Consider the following 22598-nt stretch of genomic DNA (forward strand, 5'->3'; position numbering starts at 1 on the left):
CATACCTCAGACTCTTGCCTTTTTAGCATCAAATTCATATGTTTACATCCTACAGATCCCTAAATCTTTGAACGAACCAGAGGAAATCGAGGACGTCGTCGGTCTGCTACTTTCGTTATGACGATGTTTGTTTATGTCAACATGGCCATGGTCAAACACAAATTATTCTGGAGAATACGCGTATTTACGATATTTGTTGACTTGAACAACAATCAATGAGTTTATATAAGTTTATTTATTGATTGTTTTGACAATTTAGGTTGGATTTTATCGATATTCATCTTGTATACGTTTCTTTGCGGCATAAAGTATTCCTACGCTGTACAAAATAACGGATTGTATGGCGGCCTCAAAGGGAAATAATTTTAATAATTTAAAAAATTCGTAATTGGAATTATAAGAATTAAACGTTCTTTTTTCAGAATTTATCGATGTGTAAACTCTGCCTTTTTACTCACAAACTTTACATAAAAGTGCTTAGCACTTTTATTCAGTTTGTGAGTAAAAAGGCAGAGTTTACACATCGATAAATTCTGAAAAAAGAACGTTTAATCCTATAACAGTCCATTTCCTCAGAATCAACAAAATCTGCGTTTGCAGAGTAGGTTAACGTTTTTTTTTTCTCAACCTTTTCAATAAGTACGAGGGTTGTCCCATAAAATCGTGGACAAAACGTTTTTCTCGAAAAGTAATGGGCGCACTAAGCTGAAAATTTCAGTAAATGTTTATCATATTTAAGTGTATAATTTTTTTGATAAAATATAGGCAAAAATAAAGATTTTATTATGCTTGAATGAGCACGGGGTATTGTCATACGGCGCACGGTCAAAAAACCAAAGTTTGATTAAGAATACACAAGTTTGAATTCAAAATAAAAGTTTTAAATACATAGGAAATGGATTAAAATTATCCTAATTCAATTCACAATCAATTTTGTAGTTTTTGTAAAAATTTCAAGGCATTTGGTTAATTTTTGGCAGTTTCTCAAGCATTTAAAATGAGAAAGTGGTAAACACAACACACGAAAAATGGCGACGTTTTATGACGTTACGGCGCACCGGAGAGCAGTTCAGTTTTACTTCGATGTTGTAATGACACCTTAAGAGACTTGAAATGACCACAGAAGAAAAAAGATTATAAAAATATCACCGTATCTTAAGTATACAAATGAAATGGGAGTTTTCTTAGCGAAGTCTTTTTTGATCGAGAACCCGGGGAGTACAAAACATAAGGACAAACTCCTATTGTTATAGCAAAAGACGCTGTCACAGAAGACCGCCGATATGAGATTTTCTATAAGTTGAATGATGGTGAGAATATTGTCCGTAACTTACTAATAAATCTTCAGAAGATCGTATGATGGTACCAATATTGGTTCTTCAACTGTTTATGGAGACTAAAGAATGTGTATGAATGAAATTCCTATATTTAAGTCGGACTTATCCAACTTCATTTTCAGCAAAGATAAAACATGACGCTGATTTAGACACTTTGATGTTATAATCCATATATTTTCGACTATCGTCTCCATCAATATTAGACCAAGCCTTTTTATACATATCAAGCGGTTTGTTGATCAAGACTCATTTTCATTGTTTACTTTATACAAGTAACAGCTTTTCAAAAAGCTTGCCTGACGTAATCAATCAATATCTGTAAGAGAAGTGATCAACCTTTTGAGCAATACTTTTTGTGTTTGAAATACATGTATGTCTTTTTATTTGAGAACCTTGTAAAAATATTTAATTTTTTAACTTGTAAAAGAACGATGCATTTGCTGCATTCTGAAGAGTTGTTAACAGAATGGTTAATGTATGTGGGTTTTTATGCCAATCGCAACTCCTCGGTCCCACTCCTCGGTCCTTATCTAGGGAACGAGACCACAAATGTATTGTTAATTTATACGCCATGACACCCCACCCCCCTTTCACAAACTTTGAAATAAAAGCATGGATGATGTATATATTTTCTGTGGAATATGGAGTTAACTTTATTCAATGTAATGATATTTATGGCACGCCAAATTCACAAAAATGAGATAAACATAGTTTAACAATCGATAAACTAGGTTTATCGGTTGTTAACTATAGTTTACGGACTGTAAACTATAGTTAACAACGTTAATCTATATTTTACATCTGTAAACTATAGTTAACGCGATAATCTATGTTTCACAACCGTAAACTATACTTAACACCGAAAACTATCATTTGCGATTGCAAAACATAGATTATCTGATAAATACAGTTTCACGATTTGTAAACTATAGTTTACAAACCGTTAACTATAGTTAACGATCTGATAAATATTGTTTCACGATTTGTGAAACTATGATTAACAACTCTTAACTATAGTTTACGATCTTAAACTATAGTTTACAAACGTGAATCTATGTTTATCAACAAAATCTATTGTTAACGCTTATTACTGACAGATAAACTTAGATTATCATTCGTAAACTATAGTTAACGACCGTTAAATAAAGTTTTACAGATGAAAACTATACTTAACGAATCATTAACTATACTTAACGAATCGTTAACTATAGTTTACGGTTTGTAAACTATAGTTTACAGTCAATAAACCTAGTTTATCAATTGTGAAACTAGGTATATCTCATTTTTGTGAATTTGGCGTGCCATGGATATGATCTAAAATATACTATAGAAGGGACTTCTAACTCCATTTTTACTATGAACAGGAAATATATAAATTTTTAATATCCGATGATATCGATATCGATACATTCGAGTATGTTTTCGACCTCTGACGAAAGGACCCGAGATGATGCGATTGCCTTTTCTGCAAGTAGATTTATCTACCCCTGGATCTAAATTTAAAGCTACACCTATTCTGAAATCTGTTGTCAAATCATTCATTGTGAACATTTTAGAGGTTGGATATAACTAAATACATATGTTGTAGGAAAGCATTTTCTCCAATGAAGTAAACAGTAGTAGTTTGTGTTCATTGATCTTTTTTTTCCCTGAAACATGGGTACTATAATTTTTTGAGAACGAAAAATAGGTAAAACCAACATATTACATTTAGGCCTTTGTGGAAAAGAAATCCAAGATTTCGCACAGGTAATTTCTTTCGTCAAATCGTCTGGAACCTGGTTGAACTGCGTCGATCGTTTGTGGTGATTGGACTAGTCCATTAAAATATGGAATAAACCAACAGAGGGGAAACAAATTAGAGAAATAATTTATTTTGTTTTTGCTTGTCCATATTATGATACATACGATTCATATGTTGTTTTAAGGAATAAACTATAATTTGTAGATAGAATTTCTGAATCATAAGAAGATGGATGTTACAATAACTTTATTTAATTCCATGGAAGTTAGCACCCCCATTCATACAACAGAACAATCCAAGAAAAGGCGCGAAGATCGCTTACTCGTGACATTTGGCGCGAAAAGAGCGATTCACCCCTTTTGTAGAAGATAAGTGGACTGATCCAGTAGTATAGAAATGCAGAAAAAAAGATACACGGACACGTTGAAACGGTAAATCACATGGAATAATCTGTTTCATGCAAACAGAGTAAACAAAGTAAATACTGCATTATTTTGCATCAGTAAAATCATTGTTTCCCTGAAAAAAAGTTTCTTTTAAAATGCAGATAAAAGATTTCCAATGTAAATCAGCTTGCACAAAATCTAGCTCTCTGGGTATGATATATTAGTTTCGGATCAAGCAATTATCAATCCTTATACAGCCTGACGCCGTGACGTCAGGCAATAATTCCCGGGCGACCTTTGATGGTTACATCAATGTTTTGTCCTTAATTTAGTTAAAGAGTTCTTAATGGTAATTTCTATGGGGAAAAAACGCTATTCACAAATTTATTTGAACAAATGAGTAAAGATCGGAAATATTTAAATCACATGAAATATTAAATATATACCCGGTATACTGTAAGTCGTTTTCCACGGTGTTAGAATTTCACGATATCTCAAAAAGTACCAATTGCGATCATCATGGCTTTTATTTCACGCTGTAAGAAATAAATTGTTATTTCGTATAAGCATTTAAATGTTTTAACAAAATAATTATAGCATTCAATACGGGTTTAATTTCGCGGTAAAATGACAAAACGTAGCGAAATTGAAACCATTGTGATTATTTGCCAATCTTCAGTATTTAAAAAAGATCTTCATGTTATGCTAATTCAGGTGTCAAATCTTAAAAATTCACTTCATATATGATAATTCAGATGCAATCTGAGTTTAATCAAATATTTTTTATCTAAATTCAATTGAAACATTCTAAGGCTATGTAAATTTAGTTCTCTGGTTCTCAGGTCAATTTTCTCAAAAAACAGATGCGGCAGGGAGGCATTTTATGTATCATTTTATTGGCAATAATGTAGATGAGGGAGGTATTTTTTTCATTTTAATTTCGATTTTTTTTTAAATAATGATATTTTTTAAATTCACAAATATACTTTCCATGTATGATCAAAAAGTTTGCTTTATCCATTGATTATCAGCATATGAACATCGTAGACAATGTCTTATTCAATGTATTTTTAAATAAAGTAGCCAGATTTCTTTGCAAATGGCTACCTGGAGTGATATTTGAGTACTAAACAATGTAAAGATGAGGATGAACTTTTTTCCCTATTTTATCAAAAATACAATAAAATTACCAATGTAGCTACCTCAAAATGGATGCGCGAGGGCTGAGAACCAGAATTTAATTTTATGTAGCCTAATTTTAATTACATATTTAAATACTCTTGTTAAAATTTTATGAGATGAATCTGTTTTATGTTTACAGTGTTACACGACTTTATGAATAACAACAACAGATATCCTTTTGTCAGACAGAAAGAGAGCGACATCAAGCTATTAATAGAACAGAAAACAGCAACCCTGGAGAAACTGAAGCTCAGCCCCACCCTATTGTCAGATGACTTCGCCAGGTACTCTTAATCACTTTTTATTTGCGGAAACTTTATTTTCACATAATTACATTTGTACGTCAGACAGTGTGCTTAATTGCAAAAAAATTATTCTTGCATATATTTGTATATGTAAAAATGATATAGTCTAGAGCAATAGCCACATTTTTGCTGATGCTGATTTTAAAACAACGCTAACCCTGTACATATTAAAATGTTTACAGTTTCTGCTTTGCTGAGCTGAGTCCAGTGTGTGCCATTGTGGGAGGAGTCATGGGGCAAGAAATCATTAAGGTAAACGTCTCCTGTGTAGCAATTTAAGTCACTAATATTTTTTAAGTTATCTAAAAATTGATTTTCTATTTTTAGATACATGTAATATACAAATATGGACTGGGGTTGAGGGCAACAATGATTATGTTAGCCCCCTCGAAACGAAATATCGCCCTCCACGAACTCCGCTTCGTGGGGGACAATATTTTCGTTCAGAGGGGGCTTACATAATCAATGTTGCCCGAAAAAACATTTAATAACGGTGTTGTTATGAAATACAGTACAGAAGGCTCCAGTGAGCTTTTCTGATCATATTTTGTCTGTCGTCCGTCCGTCTCCAGCTGTCTGTCTTCCGTCCATCTATTAACTTTTCACATTTTTGACTTCTTCTCAAGAACCACTGGGCCCCCATATGTACCGATTACAGTATACCTTCCAACTTTTTAAGCAGGGGGTATAATAAGCATAAAGAATATTAATATTTTTAAAGAAACAAGAATACATATGAAAATGGAATGTACTTTAAAACGTTTCATATTTTTATCTTGAATGCTATATGCTGGACAATTTATAAAAAAAGTGTTCATTATCTTCATTATGATAATTACACATAGGACAAGATGCGTCAGCTATTATATTATGATTTTTTTAGGTGTGCATAGGACATCTGTAGTTCTTTCTGATAGGTAAGCTGATGGCTAGCTTGATAAAAGACAAAAGAAATTAAAACATGAGTTTAAAAACCTTAAGATCAATTCAATAAGAAAAAAATATCAAAATTGTATGTGTTTTGCAAATTTCCATAGTGCGCATAATTATATATCAGTAATATTGCATAACTGGTTTATTTATTTATATAGAATACAAATATTTGATTTTTTTCACTTGTTTCTGTCTGAATTCAGCAACAAACAGATTGTGATATGTATCTGTACACAGTCCCCAGGGTTCACTCAGTCTACAGTCTATGTAACAGAGGAACTGTCCATCCTGATCTATAATGTGGACACAGTGATTGTTAGCATCAGCTGTACGGATGTGACTCTGACTGTCTGTGGTGATTCCTCGTGGACGGAATGGTTTGTTCCTTGGAGCAGGAGTATGTCCAGTGTACCTGAATCTCACTTTCCCGGCCTGATTGATCACCACTACTTCTTTAGCTTCACAGTCAGACACACAGATATCCAGGTTCCTGTTCTCTATTATGTATTTATTATAATCATCAGATGAATAGACAGGTTTAACTTTCTCATCAAACTGAATGGTTTGTTTCTGTGTGGAGTCAGAGTAACGGACAACTTTTGTTTGTTTGAAATCATAACTGTCCATGATAACCAGGAGGTCACCAGAGGAGGTACTACAGACACCGTGGGGTTTCCAGTTCTGTAGTCTGATTACCTCCTCTATCTTCTCATTCTTCACAATGTTCACAGTTCTATCACTGTAATCAGTATAAACTAGATCTCCACTTTTTGACACTGCTATGTCACATGGTGTGTACCCTGAATTGGTTGTGATTGACTTGAGTAGTGATCCCTGATTGATGCTGAAGAGTTTCATGACGATGTCATTTCCACTTGTCCAGATTTCTTCATCACTCAGAGAGGCAACATTGTTGACTCTACGTGACATGTTGGATACACCTGTATACTGACTATACTCAGTATCTATTGTGGTGACAGTCTCTGGTTCATCAAGCAGCTGTTTGACTGGAGGAGAGGATCCAGTTTCTGGTGCTTTCTGTGTTGTCTTCATGCTGTAGCCATGTTTATCTGAAGTCAAGGAACTTGATGATAAGGATCCAAATAGTTTTATTAATTCTTCTCCTTGGAATTTTCCTGGAATGAATTTGGGAAAAGATGGCATAATTTTGGGTGGAAGATTTCTGTATCTTTGTAAATTGGATGTTAAAGTAAACAGTTTTGACAAGTCGTTAGTGTCTATGGCAATTTCAACTGTATTGAAAATTTTATCGAGATTTCACATGAAATTTTATAAAGAATGAGTGCATGTAAGCCATGAGAATTGGATCCCGATGTTTTGTGCAAAATAAAATTCCAAAATTCATTAAATTCATGTTTTATAGGTATTTAACAATGTCTTAAGAGCAGGTTTTGGTATATTATATTACATGAAAGTATTAAATAATGCCGAACGACACTAGCTTCTGAGACCGAGGTCTAACAGTTTTGTCTCATATCTATTGTTATTCATATGCATACCAGTTTTCAACGACTTTGTTTACATCGAGCCGCAACTTGGCCATTTTTCTTATTTGCACAGAATATGTATTTTAACTTAAACTTATACATATCCAAAGGACAATGTTGGCCAAGTTGCGGCTCATATCTAATTTTCAAAAAAATGTCCCCAAACTAGGGTCGAGGTAGCTACTAAATTAGCCGGTCACTGAGCAACAACGATTGATATTATAATCACCTTTCTCACGTGACCTTCTGCTGTTCGATACGCTAACGCTTTCATTGAAAATTTCATTGTGTTTAAGTCTCTGTTGTGACATTATCTTTCGTATTTCAAACTTCAAACTATGAGAGATTTTTGCGCAAATTTTAATAGGGTTTGAATATAATATGTCTCTTATTTATCTTTATGCTTTTCATTAGGGGTGTTTTGAAAGAATTCTGGTATTGAGAGTGTCATTAGTATAAGTACATGTATAGGCTTATGTCGCCTCTGTATTATGGTTTGCACAGCGACACATTTACCCCATCCCTTAAAATTAGAATCATTTAATAATTGTGCACCATGAAATCATCACGATCTCTCTCTCTTCTCTATATCAATTCGCAATGCGAAAAAATCATATGTGCTAATGTTTACATTCCACAACCGTCTCCGCCTATTTGCGGATACCTTAGATTCGAAAGTGGTCCCGTTCAAATTTCCGAAATTTAAGGCTTTTACATGTTCTTTTCAATTACATTTTCTGTAATCATAGAAATATGTATGACAAAAAATTCTAGAAATAAATTTCAATAGCATATGTTTGCACATTAATCATAGATTAATTTAGCGATATATTGCAATGTTAAGCTTAAAATGGGTAGCCGAAAAGGTTCCAAATGACGTACTTAATTGCACTCATTCTTTTTTTATTTATCAGGTTCCTGTGCAACAGGAAAGGATAATATTTTCCCGAAATTGAGCTTTGATTTGCTAAAAAAATTGGCCAGATCAGACATTTTGTACAAAATGGTACCATTTTAAAAACGTTTTTCTAGAATTTTTCTATCTCTGGGTCTTCTCTCCCTGATTTTGAAACATTATATGTGTGTATTTTAATTCAAAGAAACGAATACACATATTTAAAAAATGGAGAGAAGACCCAGGGACCACAAAAATGAACTTTTTTCCAAAAAATACAAATGTGTAAATTTTGAGCTTCTTTGTCCTTTTTAAATCAACTGTATATGAGTAGCGACGATAGCTCAGTAAGTAGGGCTGCCTGTTCAGTGCGCTCTAAGCGAACAGTTTTAGGTTCGAGCCTGGCATAGGCCCTTATTTTCTTTTTTCAAGCCAACAACCATTAATTTTGTCAGTTTCATTTTATGTACTAATGTATTAAAATTTTGAATTAGATAAAGTTTGATTTTCGAGCAAAATCAATTCCAATCTTCTGTTCTATGATGTACATGTTCACGTATCATGCATTAAATGTTTTAGGTGTTTATTTTTTGTGAAACATTACTATGTTATACCCCCCGGTAGTACCCCCTTGGAAAAATGGACATAAATGTTACAATCTCACAAGGTCTTTCAAACTAAATGAAAACAAGATGTGTTTGTGGAACACTATGCGCCCGGCAGCAACAAAATTCGAAAAATCTATTTTAACATATTGGTCACAGTCAAGGTCACATGGTCATTGACCGATCTTGGTGTCGTTTGAAAGAACTTAATTGGTGGCGTATGCATACCAAATATGAATTCCCTATCTCCTATGGTTCAAAAGTTATGGCAAAAAGTGGAAAAAGCTATTTTTAGTATATAGGTCACAGTCAAGGTTACAAGGTCATTGACCTTGATGTCATTTGAAAGGACTTTATTAGTGGAATATGCATGCCAAATATGAAGTCTCTATCTCTTATAGTTCAAAATCTATGGCGAAGGTTAAAGTTGACAACAGACAGACAGACAAACAGACAGGACAAAAACAATATACGCCCTGGATCTATCGATCCGGGCGTATAAAAGACCTAGGGACGTGTTTGTAAAATCTGACCAGCTATGTTCAGGCAACAAAATCATGGACTTTTAAACTATAAATGTTTCGTACAAATGATTCGCGCCAAATGCATTCGTAAACTGGTTCGGGGAGCCAGGTAATTATTTTTACAAAAATGTATACTAACTATGAATGCAGAGTATCTTGTCATGTAGTTTCGACGAAAAACATCATTTTGGTTTCAAAAATAGACATTTCATTTAAACATTAGTACACTGCACCTAGAAACATACCAACGCTTTGGGATGTTCAGTCCCGCGCTGTATTGGTAAGCAAAGTTGTCCATGTGATAGAGGAAATTCAGGACTATGTGACTAGCGACTGTCACTCAGAAAGACATATAACCATAATATCAACACTCAAAGATGGTTATGACAAAGCTAATGTACTTTTAAAAATAGCCTATGTACCCATGTTTGTTCTGTTTAACTATTTATTCAAAACCAGAGTTAAGTTGATGACAAAATGCTAGAAAAGCAAAATTTGAGGATTTTTTAATGAATGTTTGTTATCCAACTTTTCCCAAATTGACGATAATTTTCCTGATTTGAACAGCCCCGGCCCCAGTCCCAAAAAGTGGTGTGAGAGCCCTGAATTATTCATGCAAATTTTAATACTGTATTTATAACATATCACATAATTATTCAAGATGTGTATACATTGAAATACTATCAATTCTGTATTTTTTTTTTTATTTTTTTTTTTCATTTTTACAAATGTACCACCTGGGTTAATTAGCGATTAAATGATAAGCGATGAGCGTAGTGAAACAGAATGATTAATGCTGATACAAGAGTAACACTGTCATAATTTTGTTTTCTTTTTCCAGTCTACAGAAGAAGACAATTGTTCACAATTCCTCATTTCCAGGGATGACGTGGGTAAAAATGTAAGCCTAGTGTTAATTGCTTGCATATATGATATACATGTAGGAAAAAAGTATATTCTTTTATCCTAAGGTCTTCTAAACACTTGGTTGCCAGTTAAGTCGAGGATGTTTTGTATATTTAATTATCAGAGAGCTGAGGCTTCCCTAGAATACACTCAGCGTCTGAATCCGATGGTAGAGGTGACAGCAGACACACAGAGCGTAGAGGAGAAAGCTGACGATTTCTTCACCAAGTTTGACGTTGTGTGCGCCACGTGTTGTAAACAGTCCACTCTCCTCAGAATCAACAAAATCTGCTCCGAACACAAAATCAAGTTCTTCGGAGGGGATGTGTTTGGTTTTTATGGTTTCATGTTTTCTGATTTAGGAGAACACGAATATGCAGAGTAGGTTCACATGTACTTTTAACTTTTTTCAATCAGTAAGTAATATTTAAGTCTGTGTGATTTACACATCAATAATTCCCTTTACTGTATTTATGCTTGAAAATTGAGTTGGAAGAATAATGAAAAAAGTTTAACTTCATTAAAGCTTTATAAAGCAAGTGTTTTTAATGAACCCAGGTATTTAGAAGGATTATTTGAATTTTTCAGAGAAGTTCCGAAACCCAAACCAAAGGAAGAGGACGGGAAACCAGCAGCTAAAAAAGCAAAGAAGGAGGAATTAGAAATGGTGACAGTGAAAAAGGTACAAAAATTATATGTTACTGAAATCATACAGTACCGACCAGAAACAACCATCCTGAGTGAACCTGTAGGTACAGTGTATGTGACCAACTTTTGTCTTAAGCTGTACAGTATTGTTTAAGAGAACAATGTTTACAGTAAAACTCGGTTATAACGAAGTCGCTGGGACCTATGAATTTACTTCGCTATATCCGTAATTCGTTATATCCGTATAAATAATACGTAAAATTCATATAGCTTGGGATCCAATATGGCTTCGCTTTATCCGTAAATTCGCATTATCCGTGTTCGTACTAAACGAGTTTTACTGTACTTCTTTTGGTATTTTTCTCTATTATCTATTTTTCTGTTTTGTAGAGTGTTTCCTTCAGTCGACTACAGAGTGCGTTAGATGTTGACTGGTCCTCACAATCTGCTCATCGTAAACTCAAAAGAACTCCCAACACGTACTTCATCTTGCAAGGTCTGAGATAAATAACACTTGTTTTATTTTGTCCTTGATTTCAAATTCTTTATTGTAATTTCTTTGGTAAAAATTGCTATTTACAAATTGAGTTGAACAAATGACTAAAGATTGGAAATATTTTAATCACATGAAATACCGTATAAGTGGAAATTTTAGTGAGAAGCAAATTCAGCAATTTCTACCAGGTAGAAATTGAAATTTGCGTCTCACTAAAATTTCCACTTATACGGTATTTCATGTGATTAAAATATTTCCAATCTTTTCCAATCTGGTATTTTATTTTTAGCGAGAAGTAATTTTAGCGATTTTGAAATTTTAACTTAAGAAGCTATTACAAATAATATGCAATCAATTTTTAGCGATATTCAATTTTAGCGATGTCAACACCCTTGCTAATAATGCCAAAATTAAATCCTTGCTAAATATTCTACTTTTACGGTATTAAATATAAATGTTTAGAAAAAACCTTCATGTTATGCTTTATTCAGGTGTCAAATCTTAAAAATACACTTCATATGTGACGATTTAGATGAAATCTGAGTTTAATTTAGTATTTTTTTTTATCAAAATTGAATCATTCTAATTTTAAAAACATCTTATTGTACTCCTTCTAAAATTTTAAGAGATGAATTTTTTTGTGTTTGCAGTGTTACACGACTTTATGAATAAGAACAACAGACGACCTGATGTCAAACAGAAAGAGAGCGACATCAAGTTATTAATAGAACAGAAAACAGCGACCCTGGAGAAACTGAAACTCAGTCCCAGCTTACTGTCAGATGAATTTGCCAGGTACTGTAAATCATTTTTTTTCCCCCAGGAACTTCATTTTTGCATACTTATATCAGACAGTGTGTTTGATTGCAAAAATTTCATTCATGCCATATATATCATATTTGTATATGTAAAGATTATATAAAGCAATAGCACAATTCGTCAATAAGTACATTTATCTCATGAAAATAAGATGCAGTGAAACTTAAGCTGTTTAGTAATCTACAGTGGGTCCTTTGTTGTTTCTGGTAGGCTACGTACAATGTACTCACCCATACTGTTGTAATGGGAGGAACAAAGCTGATTTTTTTAGATTCTATTTCCACGGGAGTTAGTGATACCACTCATAGCACATACATGTATGTCATTGCCCCTAGAATTCTAGTGTAAAAAATTATTTTGACCTTCCTAGCATCAGAAGAAAAGATATACAAGATACAAGATTATATGTCCTGAAATAATTTTATTTGATGGTCTTAAAAACTATAAACTATATTCATATTACCATCTTCTAAAGAGACCAAACTAGTACATGTATTGCGTTTAGAATACACCAGGCATGCCTAGAGTTCCTTTAATTTAGAAACTCTAACACTGTATAACTGTTTACAGTTTCTGCTTTGCTGAATTGAGTCCAGTGTGTGCCATTGTGGGAGGAGTCATGGGGCAAGAAATCATTAAGGTAAGTGTATCCTGTGTAGCACTATGAATTGTTTTTTTAATTTTACAAAATGATTTTGAGGTATTAAAGTTTAGTATTGCACTGTTTTTATGCAATGGATTACATAGGCAAAATTAGGCCTAGCAGTTCAGGTGTTGCCTCACAGATATACTAAATTGAAATGGTTTAGATAGATGAATGAAGCAAACACAAAATCACAAATTAGAAATATACTTTCTCTATCCAGAGTTTTCTTTCCCTTCATGCTCCCACATATACCCATGTCAATGTTTGGTATGCAAGTTTTTTGAAAAATAAACTGTAAATTGAGAACAAAATTCATTTTAAGCAGTTTAATAATATCATTTATCAAAGAGAAATATATCTTTGATATATTATTCCATTAAAGATTTTTTTCTAAATTTTTAATTTCTTCTCCACGACATAGTTTCGAATAAAAAAATATGAAATATATTGATTTAAGGAACTTTAAAATAAATCTTTATTGATAGTACATTCCATTTCCACTATTGTAGAGTTATAGTTCTTAGTGCGCTCTTTTGTGAAAAAGTCGGAGAATGTATGAATCTCGCGGGATTTCTGGGACAAACATAACATAAACATGTAAACAACACGTTGAATGTCGATGAACAAATCCTAACAAATTGCATATAAAATGTTTTATTGTTGTGAACTTTATTTAAATCAAGAGTAGAGATGACAAGGATATTTCTTTACATCTATTGGTGATCGTATGTATCTATTTATCGTAATGGTACATTTAAAGTCAATACACATACCTCGGAAATGTCATATTTATGCGCCAGAATTTTTTCGGGGCGCATATTGTTTTTGTCCTGTCTGTTTGTCTGTTTATCTGTTTGTCTGTCTGTCTGTTGTCAACTTTAACCTTCGCCAAAGCGTTTAAACCGAAAGAGATAGAGACTTCATATTTGGTATGCATACTCCTCTAATAAAGTTCTTTCAAATGATATCAAGGTCAATGACCTTGTGACCTTGACTGTGACCGAATCCGGGTCATTTCTCCCCAGTACCTGCTCCGCCTAGGTCATTTCCGCCCAGGTCATCTCTCTCCTGGGTCATTTCCCTCCATTACCCAGGTCATTTCTCTCCACAACCTAGGTCATTTCACTCCAACACAAAAATTATAGTGTAATAAGTTTAATTTTATTAAGTTTTGTTAATTCCAACGCTGAATTTAACGCTAACTTTATTTATTTCATTTCATCTTATTTATTTATTTATTAATTCACAGATGTATTTTTTATTTATTTATGACTTCACACATTTATTGTTTATTTTATTCATAATTTAAACATTTATGCATTCACTCGTTTATTTAAATAATTATTTTTTTTTAGAATTCTTTTATAATTTAATTCATTCCTTTATCTATTGTTTTTTTTTTTGTTTTAATTAATCAATTTATAAAATCTTGAACTAGCTTTTCAAAAGGACAGAGGCACATGATTATTTATTTTTATTCACTAATTCTATAACTAAGACTTACTGTCTTGACAGTGCGGTCTGTCAAAAAAAAAAAAATAAAATAAATAAAAATCGAAGAGCTACAGTTCTGCAGCTATAATGGAATATAGAATAACTTTAAATGCGATAATAGAAATATTTTATTTTAATCTTCTTTCTTTAACAATTAAATTCATTATCAATTAGACCTACAGTGAATTTGTTTATTGTCCTGTCATCTGTCGTTTATGTTCTTTATCAGGAATAAATAAATAATTGTTAGAATTCGTAATTGCTGTCTTGCGGTTTTATGGTACCCTACAAGGTGATTTTTTATCATCATGCTGGGTGCATATGTTTATCCGTAAATTGTTGATTTCACAGATTGACAACACAACATCTCCTTGTCTTTAGACAAAAAAATGTCAACTTGTACAAAGATGTGTTCAGTCAAATTATTTTATAAATAAGAATTTGTTCCCACTTTTTATTACATTGAATAAAAACTCATTTACATTTACTGTAATACTTCCTAGCGATCACAATTTAAGGCAAGATGACTAATCCTAAATGTATGCATTTTCACAATCAAGTAAATTTTAACTTTTTAGATTTCATTTTTCCCCCAAATTACATATGTTTTCTCTGTGCAACAGTGGCAGACCTCCCCCCCCCCCCCCCCCCCCAACATTAACAAGTTTATTATAAGAACGTAAAATTAATGTACTGATGCATGGATTTTCAATTTAAAATGTCCTGATTGTTACAAACATTTTTCTGCATTATTTTCTCTTGCGTAAATATGTATGTGCATACATGTAAAAGACCTCATAAATGTCTCCTTGATAATAAAACGGAAGTATTGAACAGTCGAAAGATCATTTTATCTAACATGAGATCGAGTCATACGTCTTTCCCCTTTCAAAAAGCTAGTTCAAGTTTATGTTATAGTTGGAATATTTTTGTTTGTACTTAAAAGTTATGATCTCTGGTATTACAATTGAAACTGAATGCCATGGATAAAATACGTATAAAAATGAGATGATTTTTTTAATTGAATCCAAGAATATGTAAACTTTTAGAGACAGTAGATTATTTGACATCTACTGAGATTATCAAGATTACAAGTCCTGAACAAAATTTTATGCAGTCCTGATAATGTATTTTCTATTTCATGAAATATTGTGGTAAACACAGCAGATTGCATTATATTAAAAGGGGGGGGGGGGTTTAAATAATTTTTCTCACATTAGATTCATACATGTAAGAATCGTTTTAATGGTGCAATATACTAGTACTTTAAACATATTAAAATTTACTAGCCATTTCCGGCGAAGTTGTGGAGGTGTCTATTGCCACACCGAGTAAGTTCCTTTTCGATGTCTTATAATTCATTTTTAAGAGATATTTTTTTCCGTTTACATTCCCGGCCGTTAATTTATGTTGTTTGGCTACTTTGTTAATCTTGTATACCTTGAAAATATTGCATTTTAGGTTTTTTCATTTACGTCATTATTTTCTTCGCGTTCTTATTATTTATAGTTTTATAATATACAATTATCAAAATAAATATTGGTAAACATTTACATACTTTTACATGTGTATCTGGTTTCATAATATATTTTTTGAAGTATCCTTTGTTTTCTAAAAATTATCTTTTTTTAGCTGCAGAAAAGAAAGAAAATGTATTGAACCGGTCTGTCAATATTTTTCTTTTCGGAGAGCCATGTTCTGCAGCTATTATTCTATGTCATGTCTATTTTCTGATCAGTATCTATATAAAATTCAGATTATAGACAAAACTTCATCATCGGCTATGGTAAAAATTAATTATTTTAACAAATTAATTTATTATAATTGAGTTAAAATTTTTCTTTCAAAATTATAACCCTTAACAGAGGAGGCCGCCACGTAGCAAGGGCTGGACAATGGTATCAATTTATTTTCATTAATATCAAATATTAAAAATTTTCCACTGTAAATAAATTCCGATACATTCTCTTGTTCGAATTTTATTGGTCATAAATTGATAAAATTAATTTATTTTACGAGACAAAAGTTATAATAACACAAGAATGGAAATGTTAATTATTATATAAGACCAGATTAAAAATGGGGTGAAATGACCCAGGAAGGAGAGAGAAATGACCTACCGTGAAATGACCTACCGTGAAATGGTAGGAGAGAGAAATAACCTGGGAGAGAAAATTTTTTAGAGAGAAATGACCTGACACCCTGTGACCTATATGCTAAAAATAGCTTTTTCCACTGTCTGTCATAACTTTTTAACAAAAGGAGATAGGGACTTCATATTTGGTATGCATACTCCACTAATAAAGTCCTTTCAAAGGACGACAAGGTCAATGATCTTGTGACCTTGACTGTGACCTATATGCTAAAAATACATGTAGCTTTTTACACTTTTTGCCATAACTTTTGAACAATAAGAGATAGAGACTTCATATTTGATATGCATACTCCACTAATAAAGTCCTTTCAAATGACACCAAGGTCAATGACCTTGTGTCCTTGTCTGTGACCTATATGCTAAAAATATCTTTTTCCACTGTCTGTCATAACTTTTTAACCATAGGAGATAGGGACTTCATATTTGATATGCTAACTCCACTAATAAACTCCTTTTAAACGATGACAAGGTCAATGATCTTGTGACCTTGACTGTGACCTATATGCTAAAAATAGCTTTTTACACTTTTTGCCATAACTTTTGAACAATAAGAGATAGAGACTTCATATTTGATATGCATACTCCACTAATAAAGTCCTTTCAAATGACACCAAGGTCAATGACCTTGTATCCTTGTCTGTGACCTATATGCTAAAAATATCTTTTTCCACTGTCTGTCATAACTTTTTAACCATAGGAGATAGGGACTTCATATTTGATATGCTAACTCCACTAATAAACTCCTTTTAAACGATGACAAGGTCAATGATCTTGTGACCTTGACTGTGACCTATATGCTAAAAATAGCTTTTTACACTTTTTGCCATAACTTTTGAACAATAAGAGATAGAGACTTCATATTTGATATGCATACTCCACTAATAAAGTCCTTTCAAATGACACCAAGGTCAATGACCTTTTGACCTTGTCTGTGACCGATATGCTAAAAATAGCTTTTTCCACTGTCTGTCATAACTTTTTAACCATAGGAGATAAGGACTTCATATTTGATATGCATACTCCACCGATTAAGTGCTTTCAAATGACACCATGGTCAATGACCTTGTGACCTTGACTGTGACCAATATGCAAAAAATAGATTTTTTGAACTTTGTTGCCGCCGGGCGCATAGTGTTTCACAAACACATCTTGTTTTATTAATGGATGAAAGTTAGGGTTTTTGCTCTTTTACATATGTCTTTTAGTTCTTCTATTCTTTAGTTAGGCCAAAAAAAATAATAGTCTTGTTTCCTGCTACCAGCCTGAAAAAAATAGGGTCGGTAGGTAGGAAAATTATTTCATTTTTTTAATTTATTTTATTTTTTGGATATGAACTACTACAAAACCAAATAAAACATGTCATAACTAGGTCAATATTTATCTTTTGAAAAGAAATTTCATGTCTTTTGATGCACAACTAAAGTGGAATTTTATAAAAGAACATATTTTAAACATATATTTCATGAAATACAATTTCACTATATATTTTTTTCACTTTTGGATCATAAAATTCCTGCAATTTCCATTTTTTCCCCAAAAGCTAAAAAAAACTTTAGGGTCGGGTGCAAAAAATAGGGTAGGTCAGGTAGCAGGAAACAAGACTATTTTTATTTTTGGCCTTAGAATGACAAATGCACTTAACATTTAAAATTGGATTGATACTGGCATGTTTTGTATGTAACCGGAATTTGCTACATGGAATCAATGCAATTTAGGAAATTCCACTATACCAGTGTAGCGAAAATGACCGTATGAAAATACCTCTTTAATATCACTCACTTTCTTTATTAATAATAGTACTTCGCGTTTTATTCCTATTTCTTACTAACCAATAAACCTCTTGATTTCAATATAGTCACGAAAGTGACTTACTAACCCAAGAATTTTAATAACAAGAGTTTGCAAATTAACAAGTATTTATTATGACCACAAATGTATTTTATTAACAGCACAAAAATATGACATTTATTTATTTACAACAAAAACTGATGTACTAACGACCTTGTACTTATGAGCCTCAATAAAAATAGTGCCTACCTAACAAATGTACGATGTCCAGAGCCCGTCCTACCCAACGCTAAGTCCGAATGAAAATGACCCACCCCTGCACGAAAAATCTACTATGCCTAACCTAACCGGTTTACCAAAAATAGAAATAAGGAACTGGAAAATGGACGTAAAAATAAGGAAAACAAAAAGGATAATGGTGAACGAATGAACGAGACAGGGACCGGGACCGGGATCCACCCCGCTAATCAAAAAGTGAGCTGGTACGAACCTTTGAGAAGGTTCCAGACCAACTGATCTGTACGTGAAATACTGGACTTTAAATACACCGCGGTCTGAAGGTGTGTCTCTCTTATCCATTCAAAATCTGCATTCTAAGTATAACCCAGACAATGACGTTTCCAAACATCACTGTATAAAAAGCTAGAAAGTTTCCGAATGTTCAATAAACGATTGTAACCGATAAGAATTATCGTTATTTAATAGCTAAGTGAAATCCAATCCTACCACACTCCCCCCACCTCAAAACCGAAATATCTTAAAAAGATATTGAGGGTAAATTGTATAGGTACATTTCAAAAATATTCTGAAACTATTTGAGCAATGGTTGAACATTTCAATTTTTTTTACTTCAAATTCACATTCAAATAAAATTTTATTCAAAAATTTCAATTAACAGTTAAGTACTAGTCCGTGTAAAAATCATGCAAAAGTGATATTTGAGTGATACACTCAGGTTCTCAGAATTCAATGATTTTTCACACATAGATTTCTCTTGACCTATGATCCATGTATGTAAAATAAAAAATGTTTTGGATCATGGTTACTATGGAAACCTGATCAAAGTAATTTCCTTAGCAACCAGCCAATTTTTCTTTTTGAAGGCACTGAAAATCACTGATCTTTAAAGCCTGAAATTATGTATAAAATCTTTAACAATAATTCTCGTTTACTAGTATGAGAAAGACACACACTTTATTTGTTTAAAAAACACAAGACATTGATTTTCATCTGAAGCTAGTACTATGGTAGACATTAGAATATATGTATGTTTTCGCATTTTTGCTGATTCAGCATTTTTCTTGATGTTGACAATATTCAAGGTCAAATTTAAAAAAATACCAAGCTAATACAGATTTTGCATGACTTTCACATAAAAGTAGAGAACTTTCTCTTTTACAGACTGATTTTAAAAGCGTGGGTTTTTTGAAAAATCCTATTCGTTGCCTAGCAACAAAATTGTATGTTTTGATAGCTAAAAAGTGAAAAATGGTACATGATTGGGTTAAAAATCTTATAAATTTTTATCTTATTGTGGCAGATACAATTTTTCAAGTAATAGAAAATAGCCCTCATAATATTTTAAAATGCAAGAATAATTTATAATCATTAATCTCCATAGCAACAGAAAATTGTCCCCTAGCAACAATGCAAAAACAGTTATTTTTTGGCCTTTTTGGTATAGATTTTGATAGATACGAATATATATTTTTTCTTTAAAATGTGATTGGGCATAAATGTCAATTTAATGTGGGTCTAATAAAATTATTTTGGTACCTTATCAACCCATAGGTATAATTCTGAACACTTAACGACGACTTTTGTATATACAATTTACTATTACATTCAGGCATTTTTTTCCCTAAATTTTTAGGGCTGAAATGAGCTCTTCCACAACAGACGTTATAAAGGAAAAATAAATAGCTTCAGATACAATATTATTATGTAACAAAACATTTGTATGGATGACAAGATTTCATAATTAAATTATACTTGAGTTGCCATGGCAACCTAATGCACAATGGCCAGAAAGCAATCATTCTGTGACCAAAAAATTTGAAGTTTTAGCTTCCATTAACAATTACTAGTAATACTTTTGCTAGCATTGCAATAAGCAAACACACAGAAAGCTTTAAAATTCATAATTTAAGAAACTGTTTATTTATGGTTACCATGAGTTCGCTCTGAAGCTAGTGTTGCTTAGCAACTGCGTAATATAACTAAATTTTGAAATTTACTAATGTTTCGGGTTAAAAAAAATTATTATCATTGAGATTTATTCATCATCAAAAAATTATTATCAAAAAAAATTCTGCAGCTTTACATTCTAGAAACATTTCATTGGTGTATAAATGCTTTTCTGTAAACATTTTGTATGGTATCTGCCTGTGTGTTTGTCTGTAGACTTCTCACATTTGTAACTTCTTAAGAACCATTTAACCACAACTTTCCAGAAGAGGAGTTCAAAGTGTAATGTATGAATGGTTATTAAATATCTTTTTAAGTCTTCTTCTTCTCAAGAACAGCAAAACCATGATTAGGCATAGAAGTATCCTCGGGTTATGGAGATCCAATGTTATTCAAATCATGACCCCTGTGGGTTGGGCAGAGCCAGAACAGGTGGGTAAAGTATACAACTTGATGTATAGGAATACATGTATCTTAAAAAATCTTCTCAAGAACCGCCAAGGCATAATTAGACATATACAGAAGTATCATCAGGTAGTAATTCAAGTTTCTTCAAAACATGACCCCTGGGGTTGGGCACAGACACAACAGGGGCCCAAATATCTAATTTCTTCTTAAGAACAGCAAAATCATTATTAGTCATATTAATACAGAAGTATCTTTACGTAGTGTACATTTGATGACACCCGAGGGTAGTTAAGGGCCACAACAAGGGGTGAAAGTTTACAAAAGAATATTGGGAAAAACATTTTGAAAATTCTTCCCCTCAAGAACAACAAAACTGTGATTAGTAATATTGAAATGGAAGCATCTTCAGGTAGTGTAAATTCAAGGTTGTCTCTCATAGACATTTCAGACTGATCTGATTTCTGTTCTTTCAAGGCAAATCTGCTTAAGTGAGTAATGTGGGCCTATAAACTCCATTTTCTACAAAACAATGCACTTTTCTCTCTTAAATATGAAGAAATTACATGCAATATGAAATCAAAATGCATATTGAAAATTGACAGTTCATTTATAGATATCTTGAGTATCGCTTTCAATGATAATCACTCAAATGATTAAACAAATAATTTTATATAATTATCAAATTAAGAAATAATCAAACATATATTTCTGTTTCCTTTACAAAAGCACAGAGAGTAATGTAGTGCATATTGAACAAATATAGTTCCCTGGGGTAAAAAACAAGATGTGTTTGTGAAAAACCCATGCCCCCGTATGGCAAGCCAACATAGCAAAGATTCAACTTTTCTTAAATGCAAATTTAATTAATTGGTACCAAAAGTAAGGTATTCTCACTGGAAAACAATTTTGAAATTCGAAAGTAAGCCAATGTTAAAGTTTTTTCAATAAGTAAAAAAATCTCTAAGATCAAGGTCAAAAGGTCCATGTAATTGGTATCAAATAAAAGGTCTAGCCACATTGAATACTTATACAGAGTATGAAAGCACTAGCCCTAACTGTTCAGAAGATATGGACAATATTAAATTTTTCAAAAGTAGGTCAAAGTCCACGGTCAAGGTCAAAGGGTCAAAGTTCTTGTCATCAAATGAAAGATCTTGTCGTAGGGATTAAATATGTTGAGTATGAAAGCACTAGCCTTAACCCTTAAAATTTATGGTCAATGTTTGCTTTTTTAAAGTAGGTCAATCTCAAAGGCCAAGGTCAAAGGGTCAAAGTTCTTGGTATTCAATAAAGGGTCTTCTCACAAGAATAACATATATGAAGTATGAAAGCCCTATCCCTTACTGTTCAAAAGTTATGGCCAAGGTTGAAGTTTTTTCACAAGTACAGAAATCTACAAGGTCAAGGTCAAAGGGTCAGGGTTGTAGATATCCAATGAAATGCTTTCAACAAAGATTACATATGTCAAGAATATATGTCCTCCTGGTATCTACTGTTCAAAAGATATGGCCAAAGTAAAAGATTAAAATGTTCATGTAAAAATGGGACAAAGTCCAAGGTCAAGGTCAAAAAGTCAAATATTGGTGGTACCCAAAGAAAGGTCTTGTCACAAGGAATACATCTGTGAAATAT

The 22598-nt window shown here is 32.5% G+C and overlaps 2 protein-coding genes across 2 annotated transcripts in view; one reads left to right on the top strand and one right to left on the bottom strand.

The window, feature by feature from the left end:
• Positions 1 to 5833: 5833 nt before the first annotated feature.
• LOC134253083 (uncharacterized) lies at positions 5834 to 7051 on the bottom strand. The gene is made up of 3 exons (XM_062735598.1): positions 6655 to 7051; positions 6071 to 6345; positions 5834 to 5887 (listed from the first exon to the last, which is right to left on the bottom strand). The coding sequence occupies exons 1-3, from the start codon at positions 7049 to 7051 to the stop codon at positions 5834 to 5836; spliced, it is 726 nt and encodes a 241-aa protein (XP_062591582.1).
• A 2433-nt stretch (positions 7052 to 9484) lies between these two features.
• Positions 9485 to 22598, top strand: part of LOC134253085 (SUMO-activating enzyme subunit 1-like) — a 41815-nt gene continuing 28701 nt past the window's right edge. The window contains exons 1-8 of the mRNA XM_062735599.1: positions 9485 to 9528; positions 9657 to 9816; positions 10261 to 10320; positions 10450 to 10706; positions 10914 to 11007; positions 11364 to 11469; positions 12120 to 12264; positions 12859 to 12928. Coding sequence (XP_062591583.1) covers positions 9485 to 9528; positions 9657 to 9816; positions 10261 to 10320; positions 10450 to 10706; positions 10914 to 11007; positions 11364 to 11469; positions 12120 to 12264; positions 12859 to 12928 — 936 coding nt within the window. The remainder of the gene's footprint in view (positions 9529 to 9656; positions 9817 to 10260; positions 10321 to 10449; positions 10707 to 10913; positions 11008 to 11363; positions 11470 to 12119; positions 12265 to 12858; positions 12929 to 22598) is intronic.

Source organism: Saccostrea cucullata, unplaced genomic scaffold (assembly GCF_032062105.1).
Source record: "Saccostrea cucullata isolate Sc308-1 unplaced genomic scaffold, CSIRO_AGI_Scuc_v1 ctg1525, whole genome shotgun sequence".
NCBI classification, from domain to species: Eukaryota; Metazoa; Mollusca; class Bivalvia; order Ostreida; family Ostreidae; genus Saccostrea; species Saccostrea cuccullata.